The 18013-nt window shown below is 39.4% G+C and overlaps 1 protein-coding gene across 2 annotated transcripts in view; it reads left to right on the top strand.

The window, feature by feature from the left end:
• LOC129775625 (monocarboxylate transporter 10) overlaps positions 1-17258 on the top strand; it is a 37230-nt gene extending 19972 nt beyond the window's left edge. For both annotated transcript variants that reach the window (XM_055780584.1, XM_055780585.1), the window contains exons 3-5: positions 14397-15530; positions 15595-15672; positions 16788-17258. In XM_055780584.1, the coding sequence (XP_055636559.1) occupies positions 14397-15530; positions 15595-15672; positions 16788-16819 (1244 nt within the window). In that variant the 3' untranslated portion in view covers positions 16820-17258. The remainder of the gene's footprint in view (positions 1-14396; positions 15531-15594; positions 15673-16787) is intronic.
• Positions 17259-18013: the final 755 nt, after the last annotated feature.

An 18013-nucleotide genomic window follows, 5' to 3' on the forward strand; every position in this document is an offset into this window, starting at 1 on the left:
TTATAGAATTTCTCAGATTCCCAGACTTCCTTAGTTCATTCGCCCCTAGCTTCCAAAAAAGGCCAATTTGGAAAACTAAACTAAAAACTTGCTCTTGAGAAAGGCAATTCAGAAAGCGTCACTGCCGTTGGCTAGATTGATAAATCGATAATTATTTATTGGTAACTTTTTCCGATCGATCAATTTATTTTCGTGAATTCGAGCATTGTTTCCAGAGTTAAAGTGGCGTCAAAGGGCAGTGTACTTGAAGCCGGGTGTGAAAATTTTTTTTTCAGCGATGAGAGCTGCGTTCTTCGGTGGAAAACTGAAGGTTAAAATTTGTTCAGCAGTGGTTGCTGTCGACGGCATCACTACACACCAGGATCAAAAAATCAAAACGTTGGACGCTTTGAGGCACGCCAAAATCATGTCCGATTGAGCTGAAACTTTGCACACGTTTTTTTGGGCCAATGGGTTTTTGAAATTTGACATGACCATTTTCGCTGCCAACCTCATGTTTGTTATAATTTCGTAGTCCTACGTTAACAATGCGGTCGTATATTGGACACCATCCTGCTTTCTTCATCTTTCTTTTGTGGCCTGCGACACCATGACTAACTGAAGTTTGTGGCCCCTTTAATAAAAAGATTGAAGATTTACCGCTGATATAGATAGAAAATGTACAAGTGCGTTATTTTATCTGAAAATCCATTTCCATTTTCGAACAAAGATCAATTTCGTTAGCGCAAACATCGAATGAAGTCATAACGCTTATCACGATGTAATTGTATAACATATGGGAATTCAATTTTCCAAATCTTCCGACCTGCCTTCAGAGTTTTCCCAAGATTTTTTGATTTTTCATACCGCTATATTGATCTACGGGAAGAGACAAATACTACAAAATAATGCTCCTACCAACACATTTGGCCTTCCATTTTTATTTATTTTCAATTTATACTACTATTCCTATTGATCGATTAATATTAGGCTGTCAAAAAAGTCCTGCGGTATTTTTTTTTTGAATTTTCATTTGTTCATAAAATTAGTTACAATCATCTGTTTTAAGTCAAATATGCGCCGTTTTGTTCGATGACTTGTTCCCAACGAGATGCCAACTTCATAATACCCCTGTTATAGAAGCTCGCTTCCTTATTGGCAAAAAACTCGGATAGCCAATTTTCACATGCCTCTTTTGTGGCTTTTGTGGCTTTTGTGGCTGACTACCTAGCTCGTTCGCCATGGACAAAAACAGGTGGTAGTCACTTGTTGCAAGGTCCGGACTATACGGTGGATGCAAAAGAACCTCCCATCCGAGCTCCCGGAGCTTCTGGCGCGTCACCAAAGAAGTGTGTGACCTGGCGTTGTCCTGATGGAAGACAATGCGGCCTCTGTTTATCAAAGATGGCCTCTTCTTCATGAGTGCTACCTTCAAGCGGTCCAGTTGTTGGCAGTACAGGTCCGAATTGAGCGTTTGGCCATAGGAAAGCAGCTCATAATAGATTATTCGTTGACAATCCCACCAAACACACAGCAGAACCTTCCTGGCCGTTAATAAGGGCTTGGCCACCGTCTGAGCCGCTTCAGCGGGCTTCGACCACGACCGTTTGCGCTTCACGTTGTCGTAAGTGACCCACTTTTCATCGCCAGTCACCATCCGCTTCAGAAACGGGTCGATTTTGTTGCGATTCAGCAGCGATTCACATGCGTCGATACGGTCAAAGATGTTTTTTTGCGTCAACGTGTGTGGCACCCATACATCGAGCTTCTTTGTGAATCCAAGCTTCTTCAAATGGTTAGTAACGGTTTGATGACTTATCCCCAGCTCTTGGCCGATGCTACGGCTGCTACTATGCCGGTCTTTCTCGGCTAATTCAGCGATTTTGTAGCAATTTTCGACGACAGGCCTTCCGGAGCGTGGCGCATCTTCGACGACCTCTACACCAGAACGAAAACGTTGAAACCATCGTTGTGCGGTGGAAATGGAAACTGTATCGGGTCCATAAACTGCACAAATTTTATTGGCAGCTTGAGATGCATTTTTGCCTTTGTCATAGTAGTATTGTAAAATATGTCGAATTTTCTCTTTAATTTGCTCCATATTTGCGACACTATAACTCACGAACGACTTAACCAAACAAAACACTGTCAAGGACTATATTATAGGACTATATTAAATACCTTTCCAACAAGCTATAGTATGACTCGATACAATGAATACAACTAGAACTACGCGCTTACAACGACACCTCGCGGAAATACCGCAGGACTTTTTTGACAGCCTAATACAATTACATTTATTTTGGTGCTCGATTCCCTACTTATTTTTACTCATAGAACTTAACTCAAATTGCGTCAAAACAGTGTGATACATTTTAGTTAATCTAATTGACCCATTCGTATGATGATCATTTCGCACAAAGCGTTATTATTATCAATCGTACACCAATCAATTACAGCAGAATACTCCCAGTAGCAATGTGCATGGTATAAGTTACTCGTGGTTGATTTCATTAACTATGATTCGATATTTTACCCGTAAGGCTTCACACTTTATTTTCTCTCGAATTGCATATGCAACGAGCATAGAAAACTAAGCATGAATAATTTGTAGCGAAGAGCTGCAAAAAGAACAACCTAAACAGTGGCATAGAACGAACACTTCCACCTATATTGGATTTCGCGCCATTCACATATGCTCAGTCGGAATGATTGTGGTATTTCGACGTCACTTCGATACGTCATTGCGAAAGGTTTCACCATTTAGACCGGTTCGTGGAACCACTTGGCGACAGCAGCTCCAATGAACGGAAACAGCACGAATTATGTGGGAATCCCTCGCACTGAGCTCGCAGTTATTATGTTTCATCCAATTAGTGGTCCAATCAATCATGCCGTACTCCACGCCTCATAAAACGACAGGGAAAGATTTAGAATAATTCGTTTGTTGACCTCAGGGTGTTATGTAAGAGGGATCATCTCAAGGGTTACGAATGCTATCGGAGAAAATGACTGGCGATGATAAGAATACAATTCGGCAGCTGCCGCACTCGCAATAATTTTACGGTTGACTATTATTGGAATCACACGGATCGAGGCGAAATTATCAACATGGTGACGATTTTGTAAATACTGCTTTTTTCTATTCAATAATAAAGTCAGAACAAAGTGAAAAATTGCTAGATTTAAGTAGTGACATATTTTCCTTTCTTATCAGCTTGAGATTAAACAAGTTTGGAGAAAACTGAAATAAATAACTTCCCCCCGACAGCAGAAGATTTTCGGTTCTTGTTGACATTACATTATTGTTGTGCAATTTAATATCTTGTTATTTTGCATTCACCTTGAAGTTATGGAGAAAAACAAGACTGTTGCTGCGTCACTCCATGGAGGCTTGAAAAATACATTTTCAACCTGTTCTTTGCATCCCATCAATGCAAATAGAATGTATTGTTCTAATGACATGCAAACAGTTACAATTTATCATGTGCATATTCAGCTTCAGATATCACAATAATAGCACACCTGTAGGATGATACCGAAGCCGTCGTCTCCCAGGTTATCTCGATGCAGGTGGGTATCAAAGTCTGGTGCAATAATCCTGAATCCAATACGTGCACCATTGAGATTGTATTATACACAAGAGAGAATCCCTTAACAAACAACTCAATCGAAAAGTATTTATGGATTTATGCAAGCAATATACACTTACTTTGAATATTAGAAGTTAAATCTTGTTTTCAATATGAGAATGAACAATTTGATCTCTATCGCATGGTGAAGATTATTGTATTTGTACTTTGCGTACCATGAACAGGGCTTCTTAATCATATCCATTGGAATCAACAAAGTTTTGCTTTTCGTGTTTAATTCAAACAAATTTGCGACTGAAGCGCCTCGAATAATTGTTGATACATATGATGAGATCACTACGACTGAAAGAACGTGTCGCGGATAGTTTCGAGGCTTTAGAAGTGGAGATTTGCATCGCAATCCGGACCGAATTCAGGCAGCTTGCACACCCTTTTCCAATCGAGCCCTTGAGAAAATGGTTTCCAAGAATAATGTCATCCAGAACGAACTGCAACGTACATTGGACCACTGTATCCAACTGTTTCAACATGACCAAGGTGTTATAGCTTTATTCTGCACCCTGCGATAACACATGGAATAAGCTTATGTTTAGCAGCCACGACAAAATTATGATCCGTAAGATTAACGCGATATTCGAGATGCGTTAATTGGTAGGGGTAGTGGGGGCAAAGTGGTCACCTGCTTGTTTGATAGTATAACTATTGACTTCTGACACCGTATTGAGAGTCATCTTATGTTTGAAGAATTCTATGATTTATGAGTCACCCTGTATTTCAGTGGAGCTGTCGCATGTCGAAATATAAATAAAAACGAAAATCGCCCTCTCGGTAGACATTCGGCCGTAGTTCTGTGCGTTTCGAATTTGAGAAATTTCTAATGAAATTTAGTTATGTAATGAAATTTAGTTTATTTGATCTGATATTTTCGACAAATCAACAGTTTGGACGATTGTTCGCATATTCTAGGAGAGGTGAACAGATATTTTGTTCAACTTCAGCGATTATTTCGCATATTTCGCATTTCGTTGTTTGGGGGGCAAGGTCAGTGGAGGATTACTACTGACAATGTTCTGTTTTTAAAAGCTGATATACTTTATTTTATTTTATTTTTTTATTTATTTTTATTGTCGTCAATCTAAATTGTAGACCGATACATTCTTAATACTACTTAAAACTACTTACTTAAAACTAAAAATCTAAAGAGAGCTGGCTGGATAATTTATTCGTTTAATTTAAAAGACGAGTTTAACAAGTTACAGAATCAATTTTTTTTTATTTATTTCGTCAAACCAGCGTAGACTAAATATGCTGCCCAAATATTACAGTGAAATTTAACGATATCTTATGCTATTCAGATAGCATTTGAGCATTGATCTTGACATGGTTACATCAATTGTTTCACTGTGTTCGTTACAGAGGCTCATCATACGATTAATAGGACTATATTTGGCATAATTCGTTCTTCGATAATCTATGTAAAAAATGTTAGGGTTTCTCAGGTTCCTAATCGGTGCGTAAAAATTCAGGTTTCCTAATATTTCTTCTGAGTCCACTCGTTGTGATATGATATCAATAATAAATGGAATCATGGCAGAGTTCCGACGTTCTTTTAGGCTTTTAATATTGATTAGCATACAGCGTGCTTCATATGGAGGTAGATGATATGAAGACCAGCCTAGTTTACGAAGTGCAAATAATAGAAATTGTTTTTGTACAGATTCAATTCTGTCTTCGTGTGAAGTTATGTAGGGGTACCATACAATACTACAGTATTCGAGAATTGATCTGACGTATGTTATATACAATGTTTTTATTGTGTACGGATCGTGGAAATGGTAACTAAAGCGTTTAATGAAGCTCAACATATTATTTGCTCTATGGATGATTGTATTATAATGATCCACGAAGGTTAGTTTCGAATCTAAGATCACACCTAAATCTCTTACTCGTTGACATCTACTGATGGGTTGATTACCCAGTATAACACCATTGTTCAATGGTGTTCTTCTTCTTGTAAAAGTAATCAAAGTGCATTTCCTAACATTGAGCTGTAATAAACTCTTAGTGCACCAATTATAAACTATGTCAACTTCATTTTTGAATGTTTGAGAGTCTTCTTCATTCTTTATTTCCATATACAGTTTCATATCATCTGCGTAGACAAGTGCCTTAACACTGTTAAGAAAAACGCAAACGTCATTAACAAATAAAATGAACAAAAGTGGCCCCAAATGAGAGCCTTGAGGAACTCCGGATGTAACAAATATTGGTTTTGAAATTTCCCCATTAAATCTTACCATTTGGGTGCGGTCAGTCAAATATGATTCTAGCCATTTCAATAGCTTGACTTCTATCCCTATTTTTTGAAGTTTAAGAAGGAGTAAGGGTATATCAACACGATCGAAAGCCTAACTAAAGTCAGTGTATAGAGCTTCAACTTGATTACCATTATCCATTGCATTCAAAGTGAATGTGACAAATTCCAGCAAATTTGTTGTTGTTGATCGTCCTTTGAAAAAACCGTGTTGCTTATTCGTAATTCGTGTCTTTAGTTGTTGAAGAAGTTTTTGGTTTATTATGGCTTCAAAGAGTTTTGGAATGCAAGAAATAATTGCTACTCCACGATAATTTCTTACATCGGATCTATTACCGGATTTGAATATAGGTACAAGAAAAGAGTTTTTCCATATTTTTGGGAACCTTTCTGATTCCAATGACTTATTGAAAAGCCATAAAAGTGGATGAGTTAATTCAGATGCCAAATTTTTTTTTTAAAAACCGGTGGAATTCCGTCAGGACCTGGCCCTTTCGATACATCGAGCTTATTTAATGCGTCAAAATTTTCAATGTAAGTTAATTTTCTAACTCCAACATCACATGGAAATTCTGGAAGAAATGCAAAGAAGTCACGATCTCGGTCCTCCTCAGCTGTTACAATATAAACTTCTTGAAAAAATGTTGCAAAGAGGTTGCAAATTTTTTCTGGGTCATTCCCCACGGTATCGTCAAGGTGCATGCGTGATGGAAAACCATTGCTTTTTAATTTTGTTTTTATGTAATTAAAGAAACTTTTCGGGTTAGATTTTATGTCCGACTCTGTTTTTAAGCTGTAATCTTCAAAAGCGCTTTTAACAGTTGAGTTGAGCTGTTCGCAAATGTTCAGATATTTTTGGAGATTAGCGTCAGATTTGTATTTCTTATAAAATTTATGTGCCTTCTGTTTTTTATTTTTTAGATTCTTTATGCTTTGATTAAACCAAATCGGATATTTTGTGTTCATATTTCTCCTTTTTCGTCTTCTTGGTATCTCCTGCTCTATAATTTCATTGATCATCGAGTAAAAAGTCGTCACTGCTACTTCAATGTTTTCCACACTTCTAAATAAATCCTGCCAGTTGATATAGTTAAGCTTACACCTAATTGATTGGTAATTTGCTTTAGTGTAATCAGAGACTTCCTCAAATTCATAATCAAATGGTTTTTGAGTGTTATCTATAAATATAGAATATTCGATAGCTGTGTGGAAAGCTTCATTTTTCCAAAGTGGAGTTAATGATTCGGTCACACAAAAATCTTCGGTCATATTTGTCAACAAGAAATCCAAGAAGAATTTCTGTCGATTCTGAACATTGTTTATTTGATTCAACCCAAGACCGGCTATTTTATCAAAAATAAATTGCAGAGTCTTATTATCACCAACAACTGGAAGCAAGATAAATTCATTTTCAGAATCAGTGATAAAGTCCGCATTTCGTTGATTGAAATCTCCGTATATATGGATTTTTGATTCTGGTGCAATGGAAGATAAAATATTTTCAGCAACTTCAAAGAATTTCTCATAACAACTAAGTTGAGCACGATCAGGGGGAAGTAAACAGATGCAAATATATGTATCTCTCCCGCAATAAGTGCTTTGACCCACACTTGCTCAAACTCGTCGAATTCTGTTGTTGGAATATGTTCTGAATTTATTAATGAATTAATAGCAATAAGGACGCCGCCTCCCGATTTTTTATGGGATTTGTGAAGATTACGGTCATCTCTGAAGACATTAAAACGATTTCCGAATACTTCCTCGCTTCTAACACTATCATCCCAACTTGTCTCTGTGGCCATAATTATCGAGAAAGAAGAATTCAGAACATTAATTTGGATTTCTTTCATTTTAAGTGGACTTTTCATACGGTTGAAATTTTGACAGTATATCAAAATTTCAACTACATTTAGTTGTTGAGGCGAGGAAGATGGTTCATTATCTACTACTTGGTATGACGAGGCATACATATTGTTAAAACTTACTACTTCTCCTTGGCGTGAAGCTGACAATTGATTTTCTTCTGGGACGTCTGATTTCGTTAATGGAAACATCTCCTCCTGAGAAGATGTCATGTCTTGCCTTACGCCAGGAAGTGGCGAGTTGTCATCCTCCAATGGGTTCGTCAATTCCGGGGAAAACACGAATGCCTGCATGAATATATGCACGGTGCAGCTGTAGAGTCTCCCGAAGTCATGCAGCAGGACGAATGCGCTTGAACGCAATGTGGTACGTTGGTTGCCATGTAGGGGTTGAGAATTTTCCCTCTTTCAAATTGTATTGGTCGATAGCTAGCCGGTAGCCCAGAGAATTGATACTTCGCTGCCGCCAGAAGCTCTCTGTCCGTTGGAAGTTGGATGTTTCTGTGTTGACCGCTAGCCATGTTTCCAAGTATACCTCTGTTATTGATGTTATTCCTGCTATTGATGGGGTTGTTTCGATTGTTGTTTCTGTGGTTGTTGTTGTTATTGTTACGGTTAGTGTGATTGCTCCTGTTGTTGTTGTTGTTGTTGATACTGTTATTGTTGTTATTGTTGTTGTTGTTGTTGTTGGTGTTGGTGTTATTGTTACGATTGTTGTTACTGTTGTTGTTACTGTTGTTATTACGGTTGCTATTGTTGTTGTCGTTGTTGTTGTAGTTGCTACGGATGTTGTGATTATTCCTATTATTGTTGTTGTTGTTGTTATTTCCACGATTGTTGAAATTATTCCTATTCCTGCTGCCATTGTTAGGACTACCTACCTAATCACCTTCTGCTCCTAAAGGGGTCCGTTTTGTGGTTTTGACCCAGGAAAAACATGCCACCCCAACCAAAACCAAGCCTCATTATGAAAAACGTTATGTGTTTCCTACTACGTTTTTTTTTTTTATTAATTCGTTTATTTTTGCAGGCTCAGTAACTTAAGTTTAAAGGAGCCGAATTCTTAAATATAATTTTAAAACTATATATATAAACAATTTTCTTACATCTATGGTTAGTAAGGTGGAAACCGATTACTCGCGGTGTACTCGAGTTTAGAAGGGTGACATATTTTTAGGAGAAGGATGGGGTATAAGGATACTGTAACAATGTTGATGAACACTCAATTCTGAAATCTATTCACATATCTATAGTGTATTTACATTTCAACTTATTCTACTATTTATAGCAAGGGGACGAATTACCCGCAAAGGAAGGGAAGAAGGGTATAAGGATATAGGGACAATCACACACGAAGATCGATAGCTTTAAGGAAAAAATATATATATGAGACATGTAATCAAGGTCTAACCGAGCCAACACATCTCTCACCGGCACATTGGGCTGTCTTCCTCGGGCCCGAAGGGAGTTTTCTAAATTCGATCTGGCGACCAGATACACCTCGCACGACAAAACAACGTGCTTGGCCACAAACACAGAGATTGCTGCTGGCAAGATTGAAACGAAAGAGTAGTGCATCTAAAGAACAGTGATTGGACATGAGTCGGGAGAAGGTGCGAATAAAGTCCAGACTCAATTCCAGACTTTTGAACCACGGATTGAGGCTAACCTTAGGGATAATCGCTACTACGTTTTTGTACGTATGAGAAAATTTCAATTACGACTCTAGGTGAATAGGCCGAGCTCAATTCATACATGTACCTACTATTTCAACAATGATTTAAACAAATTTGGGCAGTGAAACACGCATAAATCTATCCCTTCTAGCGTAATATGTGCGAGTGACCACTTCGGCTCCCACAGGTGACCACTTTCCCTCCTCACTAAAAAAATTATCGATTTTTAAACTTTTTTTCTAATGATGAAAAATGTACTATTTTCAATTTTCGTAAGCAGCGTTCATTTCCCTCGATGCCTGATTCAGTGCAAAAGGTCAAGGATTTGAGCACTGTAATACAGTGGAATTGCATCCCTAAACTAGATCAATTTAAATTTTTAATTCATAGTTCTAACTGTGATGTATTTTCCCTCTGTGAAACATGGCTTTCTTCAGCCGACGAACTGAATTTCCACGATTTCAACATTATTCGCCTCGATCGAAATGACTCGTTTGGTGGCGTAATATTGGGGATCAAAAAATGTCACTCCTTCTATAGAGTCACTCTCCCATCGATGACAGGCATTGAAGTTGTCGCTTGCCAGACACAAATCAAAGGCAAAGACCTCTGCATTGCCTCGATATATATTCCTCCAAGAACTATGGTTGGCCGCCATTAGTTTTTGATATCATCGAGGCACTGCCGGAGCCGCGGCTAAGCTTAGGTGACCTCAACTCCCATGGAACAGCATGGGGTTCACTCTACGATGACAACCGTGCCACTTTGATTTATGATCTGTGCGACAACTTCAAATTGACAGTTTTGAATACTGGGGAAGCAACTAGAATAGCCAACCCTCCTGCACGGGCAAGCATGCTAGACATATCACTTTGCTCTTCTTCGTTATCCCTGGATTGCATGTGGAAGGTAATCCAAGATCCCCACGGTAGTGACCACTTGCCAATAATTTTATCGATCACCAATGAATCATGTTCTCGTGAGTCAGTCGATATTGCGTATGACCTCACGAAAAATATTGACTGGAGAAAATTTGCAGAAATAATATCTGAAGCACTTGTTTCAATGCATGAACTTCCTCCACTCGAAGAGTATAATTTTATATCGAGTTTGATTTACGAAAGCGCACTTCAAGCTCAAAAGAAACGTGTTCCTGCTACCACTTTCCGACGTCGTCCTCCATCACTTTGGTGGGACAAGGTGTGTTCAAAGGTCTACCTTGAAAAATCATCCGCTTTCAAAAAATTCCGGAAAACTGGACTAGTGGAATGGTTTCGAAAGTACCAAGCTCTAGAAGCCAAACTAAAAGGTCTGATTAAAGCAAAAAATCGTGGATATTGGCTGAAGTTCGTCAATGGTTTGTCAAGGGAGACAGCTATGAGCACTCTTTGGAATACGGCTAGGAGAATGCGTGGCTGGAACCATACAAATGAAAGTGAGGAATACTCTGACCGTTAGATTTTCAAATTTGCAAGAAAGGTTTGTCCCGATTTCGTTCCTGCACAAAACGTCGTACGCGACATTCCGCTCCAAGGCGATTATTAGAATTTTTCGATGGTAGAATCCTCAATTGGCCTCCTCTCATGTAACAATTCAGCTCCGGGGTCGGACAAGATTAAATTCAACTTGTTGAAGAATCTTCCCGGCTTGGCGAAACAGCGTTTGCTGAACTTGTTCAACAAGTTTCTAGAGCTGAATATTGTCCCGCATGACTGGAGACAAGTGAGAGTGATAGCCATACGAAAACCCAACAAGCCGGCTTGCGATCACAATTCGTATAGGCCGATTGCAATGTTATCCTGTATTCGTAAATTGTTAGAGAAAATGATTCTACTTCGTTTGGACAAGTGGGTTGAAACGAACAATTTGCTGTCAAATACGCAGTTTGGTTTCCGCCGAGGTAAAGGGACGAACGATTGTCTCGCGCTGCTATCTTCTGAAATCTTCGCATTTGCTCGTAAAGAACAAATGGCTTCCGTTTTTCTCGATATCAAAGGGGCATTTGATTCAGCTTCCATGGAAATTCTCTCAGAGAACCTTCATAATCGTGGACTTTCTCCAATTCTGAATAATTTCCTGTACAATTTACTGTCAGAAAAGCACATGTTTTTCAATCATGGCAGCTTGAAATCTTCTCGATACAGTTTTATGGGCCTACCACAAGGCTCCTGCCTAAGCCCCCTCTTGTATAGTTTTTACGTCAATGATATGGATGATTGTCTAACTAGAAACTGCACGCTGAAACAACTTGCAGACGATGGAGTTATTTCTATCACGGGTACTAATCCCGCCGTTCTGCAAAAATCCTTGCAAGATACCCTGAACAACCTGTTCACGTGGGCTCTCAAGCTGGGTATCGAATTCTCTACGGAGAAAACCGAAATGGTCGTTTTTTCTAGGAAGCACGAACCCGCCCAATTCCAGCTTCTCCTATCCGGCAAAGCGATCAGGCACTCGATGTTTATCAAATACCTTGGAGTATATTTTGACTCTAAATGTACCTGGGGAATACACATTGCGTATTTGAAACAGAAAGAGCGAGCGTTATTATTGGTCGAAAAATTATTCAAGATTACCTTAACATGGGTTCCCTCTCATTGCTCGATTCCGGGGAATGAGAAAGCGGACTCGCTAGCTAAGGTGGGCGCTTCAGAAGGCACACTTTTTGAAAGGCAAATTGCTTATAACGATTTTTTCACATTCCTCATCAGGACACACTCGTTAGTTGACAGCGCATGATGAGTTCGGTCGCTGGTTACACACGATTATCCCTAAGGTATCGACGAAAGCTTGGTTTAAGGGATTGAATGTAGGTCGTGATTTCATTCGCGTGATATCTCGGCTTATGTCCAATCACTACAACTTAAACGCGCATCTCTATCGCATTGGGCTCGCAGCAAACAATCTTTGTGATTGTGGCGATGGCTACCACGACATCGAGCATATTGTCTGGTCGTGTATCCGATTCCATGCTGCTCGCTCTCAGCTCTCTAGAGCACAAGGCAGACAATCGGATATCCCCGTCCGGGATATCTTAGGTAGCCGTAATCCTGATCTTCTGCTTCATCTATAACTGTTCCTCAGAAACGCCGATGTCAACGTTTAATGATGTTTCCTTCGTTGTGTCCCTGTTTCATATCCCTCCTATCCGATCTATAAACTTTTACTTAGTCGCGGCAATACATACACACACTCTTTACAGATACGCAGGCCAAAGGTTGTGCAGTCCACTGATCATTCAACAAGAGCCAAAGGTTGTACCGCTCATGACAACTCTACACGAGCTGATGTTTGCGCCGGCTAGTGACCATTCTATCCTGGATTCCTCGAGTCGAGAAGACGCACCACGCTAGATATGGGGTACAGACTAGGGGGGCGTTGCTGATTAATGGTCAGCTGCATCCCAATAGGAAGTATCCCGTGTCAGGCACAGGTACAGAGCATTGGAGACAGCAACATCACAATTACGAAAACACTTGTAATACTAACCTCGAGCCAACCGCGAGTAATCGGTTACATATTACTAACATAGTTATAAGGCAAACATTGTCGAAATATTGAACTCCCGGCCCCGTCAGGTTGACGCCATATGAGCCTTAATAAAAATATATATTTTGGATAAAAAAAAGATTTTTTTATCCCATTTGTTTATTTTAGGCTCATTAGCATTTTAGTTGTAACAGAGCCGAAATTTAATCGTGTACATGTCACATGTTTATCATATCTACAATAAGCACATTACACAGTTGCCATTTTTCGGCGTAATAGTATTCCTTCTATACCATTGCATATGGTACATTACATTACACAGTAGCCATTTAGGCGTAAGAGTATTCCTTCTGTTCTTCCATTGGACTATATATATATATGGACTTTTTTTTGGCACAATCTCAAATGAAGTGAAGCAAGAAAAAAAAAGAAATGTCTGCTCCCAAACATACAAAACTTTTTTATGCTATTAAAACAGCTCATTATTTGCGCATTTGACCCTCCAGCACACGAAATGGCATTATTTCTGCCAAAGATGAAATGTTTTCAGCCAACGCTAGTTTGGGTGTACGCACATGTAATTCACTGTCAGCGGAGTTTTAGATCATGTTCAACGCAAGCCAACGTACAGCTCTGACTTTGAGCACTGTGATGTTTTGAATCATCCGAATCATAACAAAGTATTAATGCTCGAGGATCATATTTCTAAAATTGTTAGTTCGTCGTGCCGGAATTTTCAATAGATTTTTTGTTCTGAAAACATCCTTGAAATTTTGTGAATGCACTCTGTACGAGGGGCGTTTATAAAATAACGAGACTTTTCGGAACTCTTCACAATCGATCTTTGGAATAGCCTTTAGCTATTTCATCGATTCACTTTTAACGTCATCTATGTTTGTAAAATGACGGCCAAGGTTATCCTTATTTTTGATTATAGAAAAAAGTTACACGGGCCCATGTCTGGCGAATATGGAGGCGGAAATCTTGAACACGCAATGAATTCGATGCAATGTTTTTGGTTCACTTCCAACTTGTAGAATTTCGATCGAATTTATCTTTAATTCCACTAATTAATTTTACATGTGCGACGTTTTGTCGCGTTCCGAACTTAATTTCAAAACTGTTTCCTAACAACTGCGCTGGCTCTTCCCTGTCAAACTGGTTTTGTTGGCCGTACTCCTGATGTCAGCACATGTCTTGCCCATGGCAACTGGGTCACAATCGCGCCATCGATTATTGCTGATCCTTGATGATTTGAAGTCCAACGGGTGTCGCCAAGAATGCACACGTTTTTCCATGTCCCATGAGGTTGGCTTCTTGCCGTCAGGTGTAGAGTTGCTGTGTGGAATACTGCTGATGAATGGTTTTGTTGGTGGAGCCGAGTCTACGATCGATTGATACTCGTGGGTCGGGCATGTGTGTGTCCATAACTCTAGATGTGACTATATGTAACATTTATACGTTTTTCTCTTTTCCCTATTAGCCCTCGTGGGATCACTCACAATCGGAACCACGTTCCTGCTTTCGCCAGTGTCCGGGATTCTCACCGACAAGATAGGACTCCGACGAACCACACTTTGCGGAGGTGTCCTCATATGTAGCGGCATGTTCCTGTCTTCCTTCTTCACGACCAACGTTACCGCACTGTACTTCACCTATGGAATCATGTACGGACTGGGTGCTGCGCTGGCGTATACACCCTCACTGGCAATACTGGGACATTACTTCAAGCGATACCTGGGCATGGTGAACGGGGTGGTGACGGCAGGATCGAGTGTTTTTACCGCGATAATGCCAATGCTGCTGGACAACCTCGTGCAGCAAACTGGATTGGCTTACTCATTCCGTGTTTTATCTGTGATATGTAGTTTTGTGATATTTTGTGCGCTACTGTACAAACCGCTTCATCCGCCACCACCCCCACCTAAAATTAAACCCGGTCGGTCACAGTTCAACACGATGATGCGATCGTTCATCAATTTTGACAATTGGAAAAGCAAAAGGTACATCATCTGGGCTCTATCCATTCCGATTGCGTTATTCGGATACTTCGTTCCGTACGTCCATATGGGGAAATTTGTGAAGGATTCCTTCCCAGGGGACGAAGAGAATCTACCGGTGATGTGTATTGGAATTGCTTCCGGATTGGGGCGGCTTATTTTCGGCTTCATAGCGGATTTCCCCGGAATAAACAGAGTACTACTCCAACAGATGGCATTCGTACTGATCGGAACTATGACAATGTGCCTTCCTGCCACTGGATCATTCCCACTGTTGTTGGTTATCTCGTTAGCGATGGGTCTATTTGACGGATGTTTCATTTCATTGCTTGGGCCAATTGCGTACGACATATGTGGTCCACGAGGAGCTACACAAGCTATTGGATTTTTGTTGGGCTTATGTTCGATTCCGTTGACTGTAGGGCCACCAATCGCAGGAATGCTCTACGATCATACGGGATCATACAAACTGCCATTCGTACTTGCCGGTATTCCCCCGCTCTTCGGCGCAACTACGATGTTTCTCATGAGATGTGTCAAGGATGCGCCGGATACTACAAAATCAGTATTGAAAGATCCTTCGCATCAACCGCTAGCACAGCCTGCGTGGGACTGTGGTAATATGAAAAAGATTTAGAACCTTTTTTTCTGAGCATGTCATAAACGTTAACATTTTTGCAGAAAACCAAGCGGATGAAAAGAATGGAAAACTCAATCACCACATTCGAGAGGATCGTCGAGCCACACTGGCTAGTTCAGGTATGGACCTAAAATCTCCTCTACTCTCACACGTTGCCGTGTCTTCGCTTGTTCTAGAGCCATATGTTTCCAGCTATCCCGGTTCTTATCGCGAACGCAAATATAGCTACACTTATTTGTAGATTAACTCCTAACAGCTTCCTATTTCATATTCGCTTGCTAATCGCTTTTTGTTAGATTATAGTTGACAAGATTTGACACGTTGTATGTTTGAGTGGTTTTTTTTTTAAATTGATATGCTTGAACTGTCTAATCATCGTGCTCCTGGAATGTGATCTTATTCGTAATAGCAGTAGCAGTAAAAATTATCAATGTCTCGTCCATTGGTTATAAAAAATCTTCGGCACCGAAACACACATTTATGTTGTAGTAAATAAATTCCGTAGCAGAAGGTTTAACCGGTGTTTCTATCCCTTATGATGTAGTGATGTATATTGATTCGAAATCATATGAACAGTAAATACATAATGTGAAGAGACTCTTCCTCTATCTAGTGCATATAATGTGGAGCATAATTGAATCCATGTTTGGATTGAAACGAACAAAAATAAATCAAACGTTCTTCCATTGTCTTGAAGCCTCCAGCATGGCGCTTATTGGGGCACGCGTCCGATGCTTGACATCGCAGCTTTGTTGCGTCATCTTTGTTTACGCCGATAACTCATCTTCATGTGCTCATTCCATTAGCCCAACAGCTTCCAGTGCTGGAGATTTTTTTTTCTGCCAGGTTCATTTTGATTTCATCGATTTTGCTTCACTTACCAAAGATCATTAATCGCAATTCACTCGGATATCAGTCTCATTGCCACACACCCAATTTGAAAAAGATTTGAGAATATGCCTCGAGTCAATATACACACCTCATCGGTTTGACTGACATACATCATGAAGGAGTACATGTCGATTGAACTATATCAATAACACGTCACTATTAGACTAAATTAAATATTTGAAAACATTGTATTCTTTGTTCTTGGCTTCAGCAAATCTATGTCTTTCTTACTTCTTTGTAGCAGCTTCATCACTTTATTACTTCGATGGTGCTTTGTATATTTGATTGTGTTCAGTTGTTTTTATTTTTATGACCAGTTACAATTATTCTTAAAAACTTTCAGAATCACTTAACGAGGGAAACAGTTTTATGTGAGTTGACTATTTCAATGCACTATTGGAGAAGCGCGTGAGTTAGGGCATCCAAACAAGACCAAGAGCTTAACAGATGTAATAGAAGAGATATTTATATTGTAATTACCGTTATTAGAACTATACTACAATTTTTGTAATTAGTGGTCGATAATTTTAAATGTTTTTAACAAACTAGACATAATTTGAAATAGCATTTTGATTCACAAGGTGGCTTGGCCTCCTTGAAGTTTTATACGATATTTATGTTATAGTAGATAGAAAATATAACAAGCGAATCTTTTTGAATCGAATTTTCTAAAACGCCATTGTTAACAATAAATTTAATTTAATGTGAAAACTGTATAAAAATGTGAACTAAAAAAACAATATTATTAGTATAGCGAAATACTTTTACTAATCACTGTTAATGAAATAAATGCCGTTGAATGGAAGAAGAGAAATAGCGAATAGTTATTGAAAAAAAAAAGTTTATATCTCTGAGCAGAGAGAGGTAAGTTTTTTTAACATACACTGTATGTCAGTGAAGTCTCGGAACTCAATCTATATAAAATATTTATCTAGAAGAAGTTTGTTTAACTTGGTTACTGCTTCGGTGTTTTCAATGAAAATTCGAGCGCCTTCCGCAAACCGCAGGAACCTTGTTCCGTTTATGTTGCTGAGCTGGCAGCAATCGCCTTCGCATTGGGGATGATCTCCAACAAGCCTGCAGACCATTACTTCATTTTCTCGGATAGTCTCAGTTCGCTTGAGGCTCTCCAGTCGATGAAAACTAGTAGGCACCCATCTTATTTCCTCATAAAAATGAGGCAGCAGATGAGTGCACTGATCGAAAGATCTTATAAGATAACCTTTGTATGGGTCTCGTCTCATTGCTCAATTCCTGGCAATTAGAAAGCGGACACTGTCGCAAAGGTGGGTGCCCAGGAAGGCGAATTGTTTGATAGACAGATTTCATACGATGAATTTTTCCAATTACTACATCAGAGTTCTCTCTTGAGTTGGCAAACCGATTGGGACACTGGAAGTCTTGGGCGGTGGTTATATTCAATTATACCAAATGTTTCTTCGAGAGCGTGGTTCAAAGGTTTGGACGTAAGTCGTGACTTCATTCGTGTAATGAGTAGACTTATGTCCAACCACTACTCGCTAGATGTGCATCTCCACAGAATAAATCTTGTTTTTTTTTATCCCATTT

The sequence above is a fragment of the Toxorhynchites rutilus genome, chromosome 3, assembly GCF_029784135.1.
Source record: "Toxorhynchites rutilus septentrionalis strain SRP chromosome 3, ASM2978413v1, whole genome shotgun sequence".
Lineage (NCBI taxonomy): Eukaryota > Metazoa > Arthropoda > Insecta > Diptera > Culicidae > Toxorhynchites > Toxorhynchites rutilus.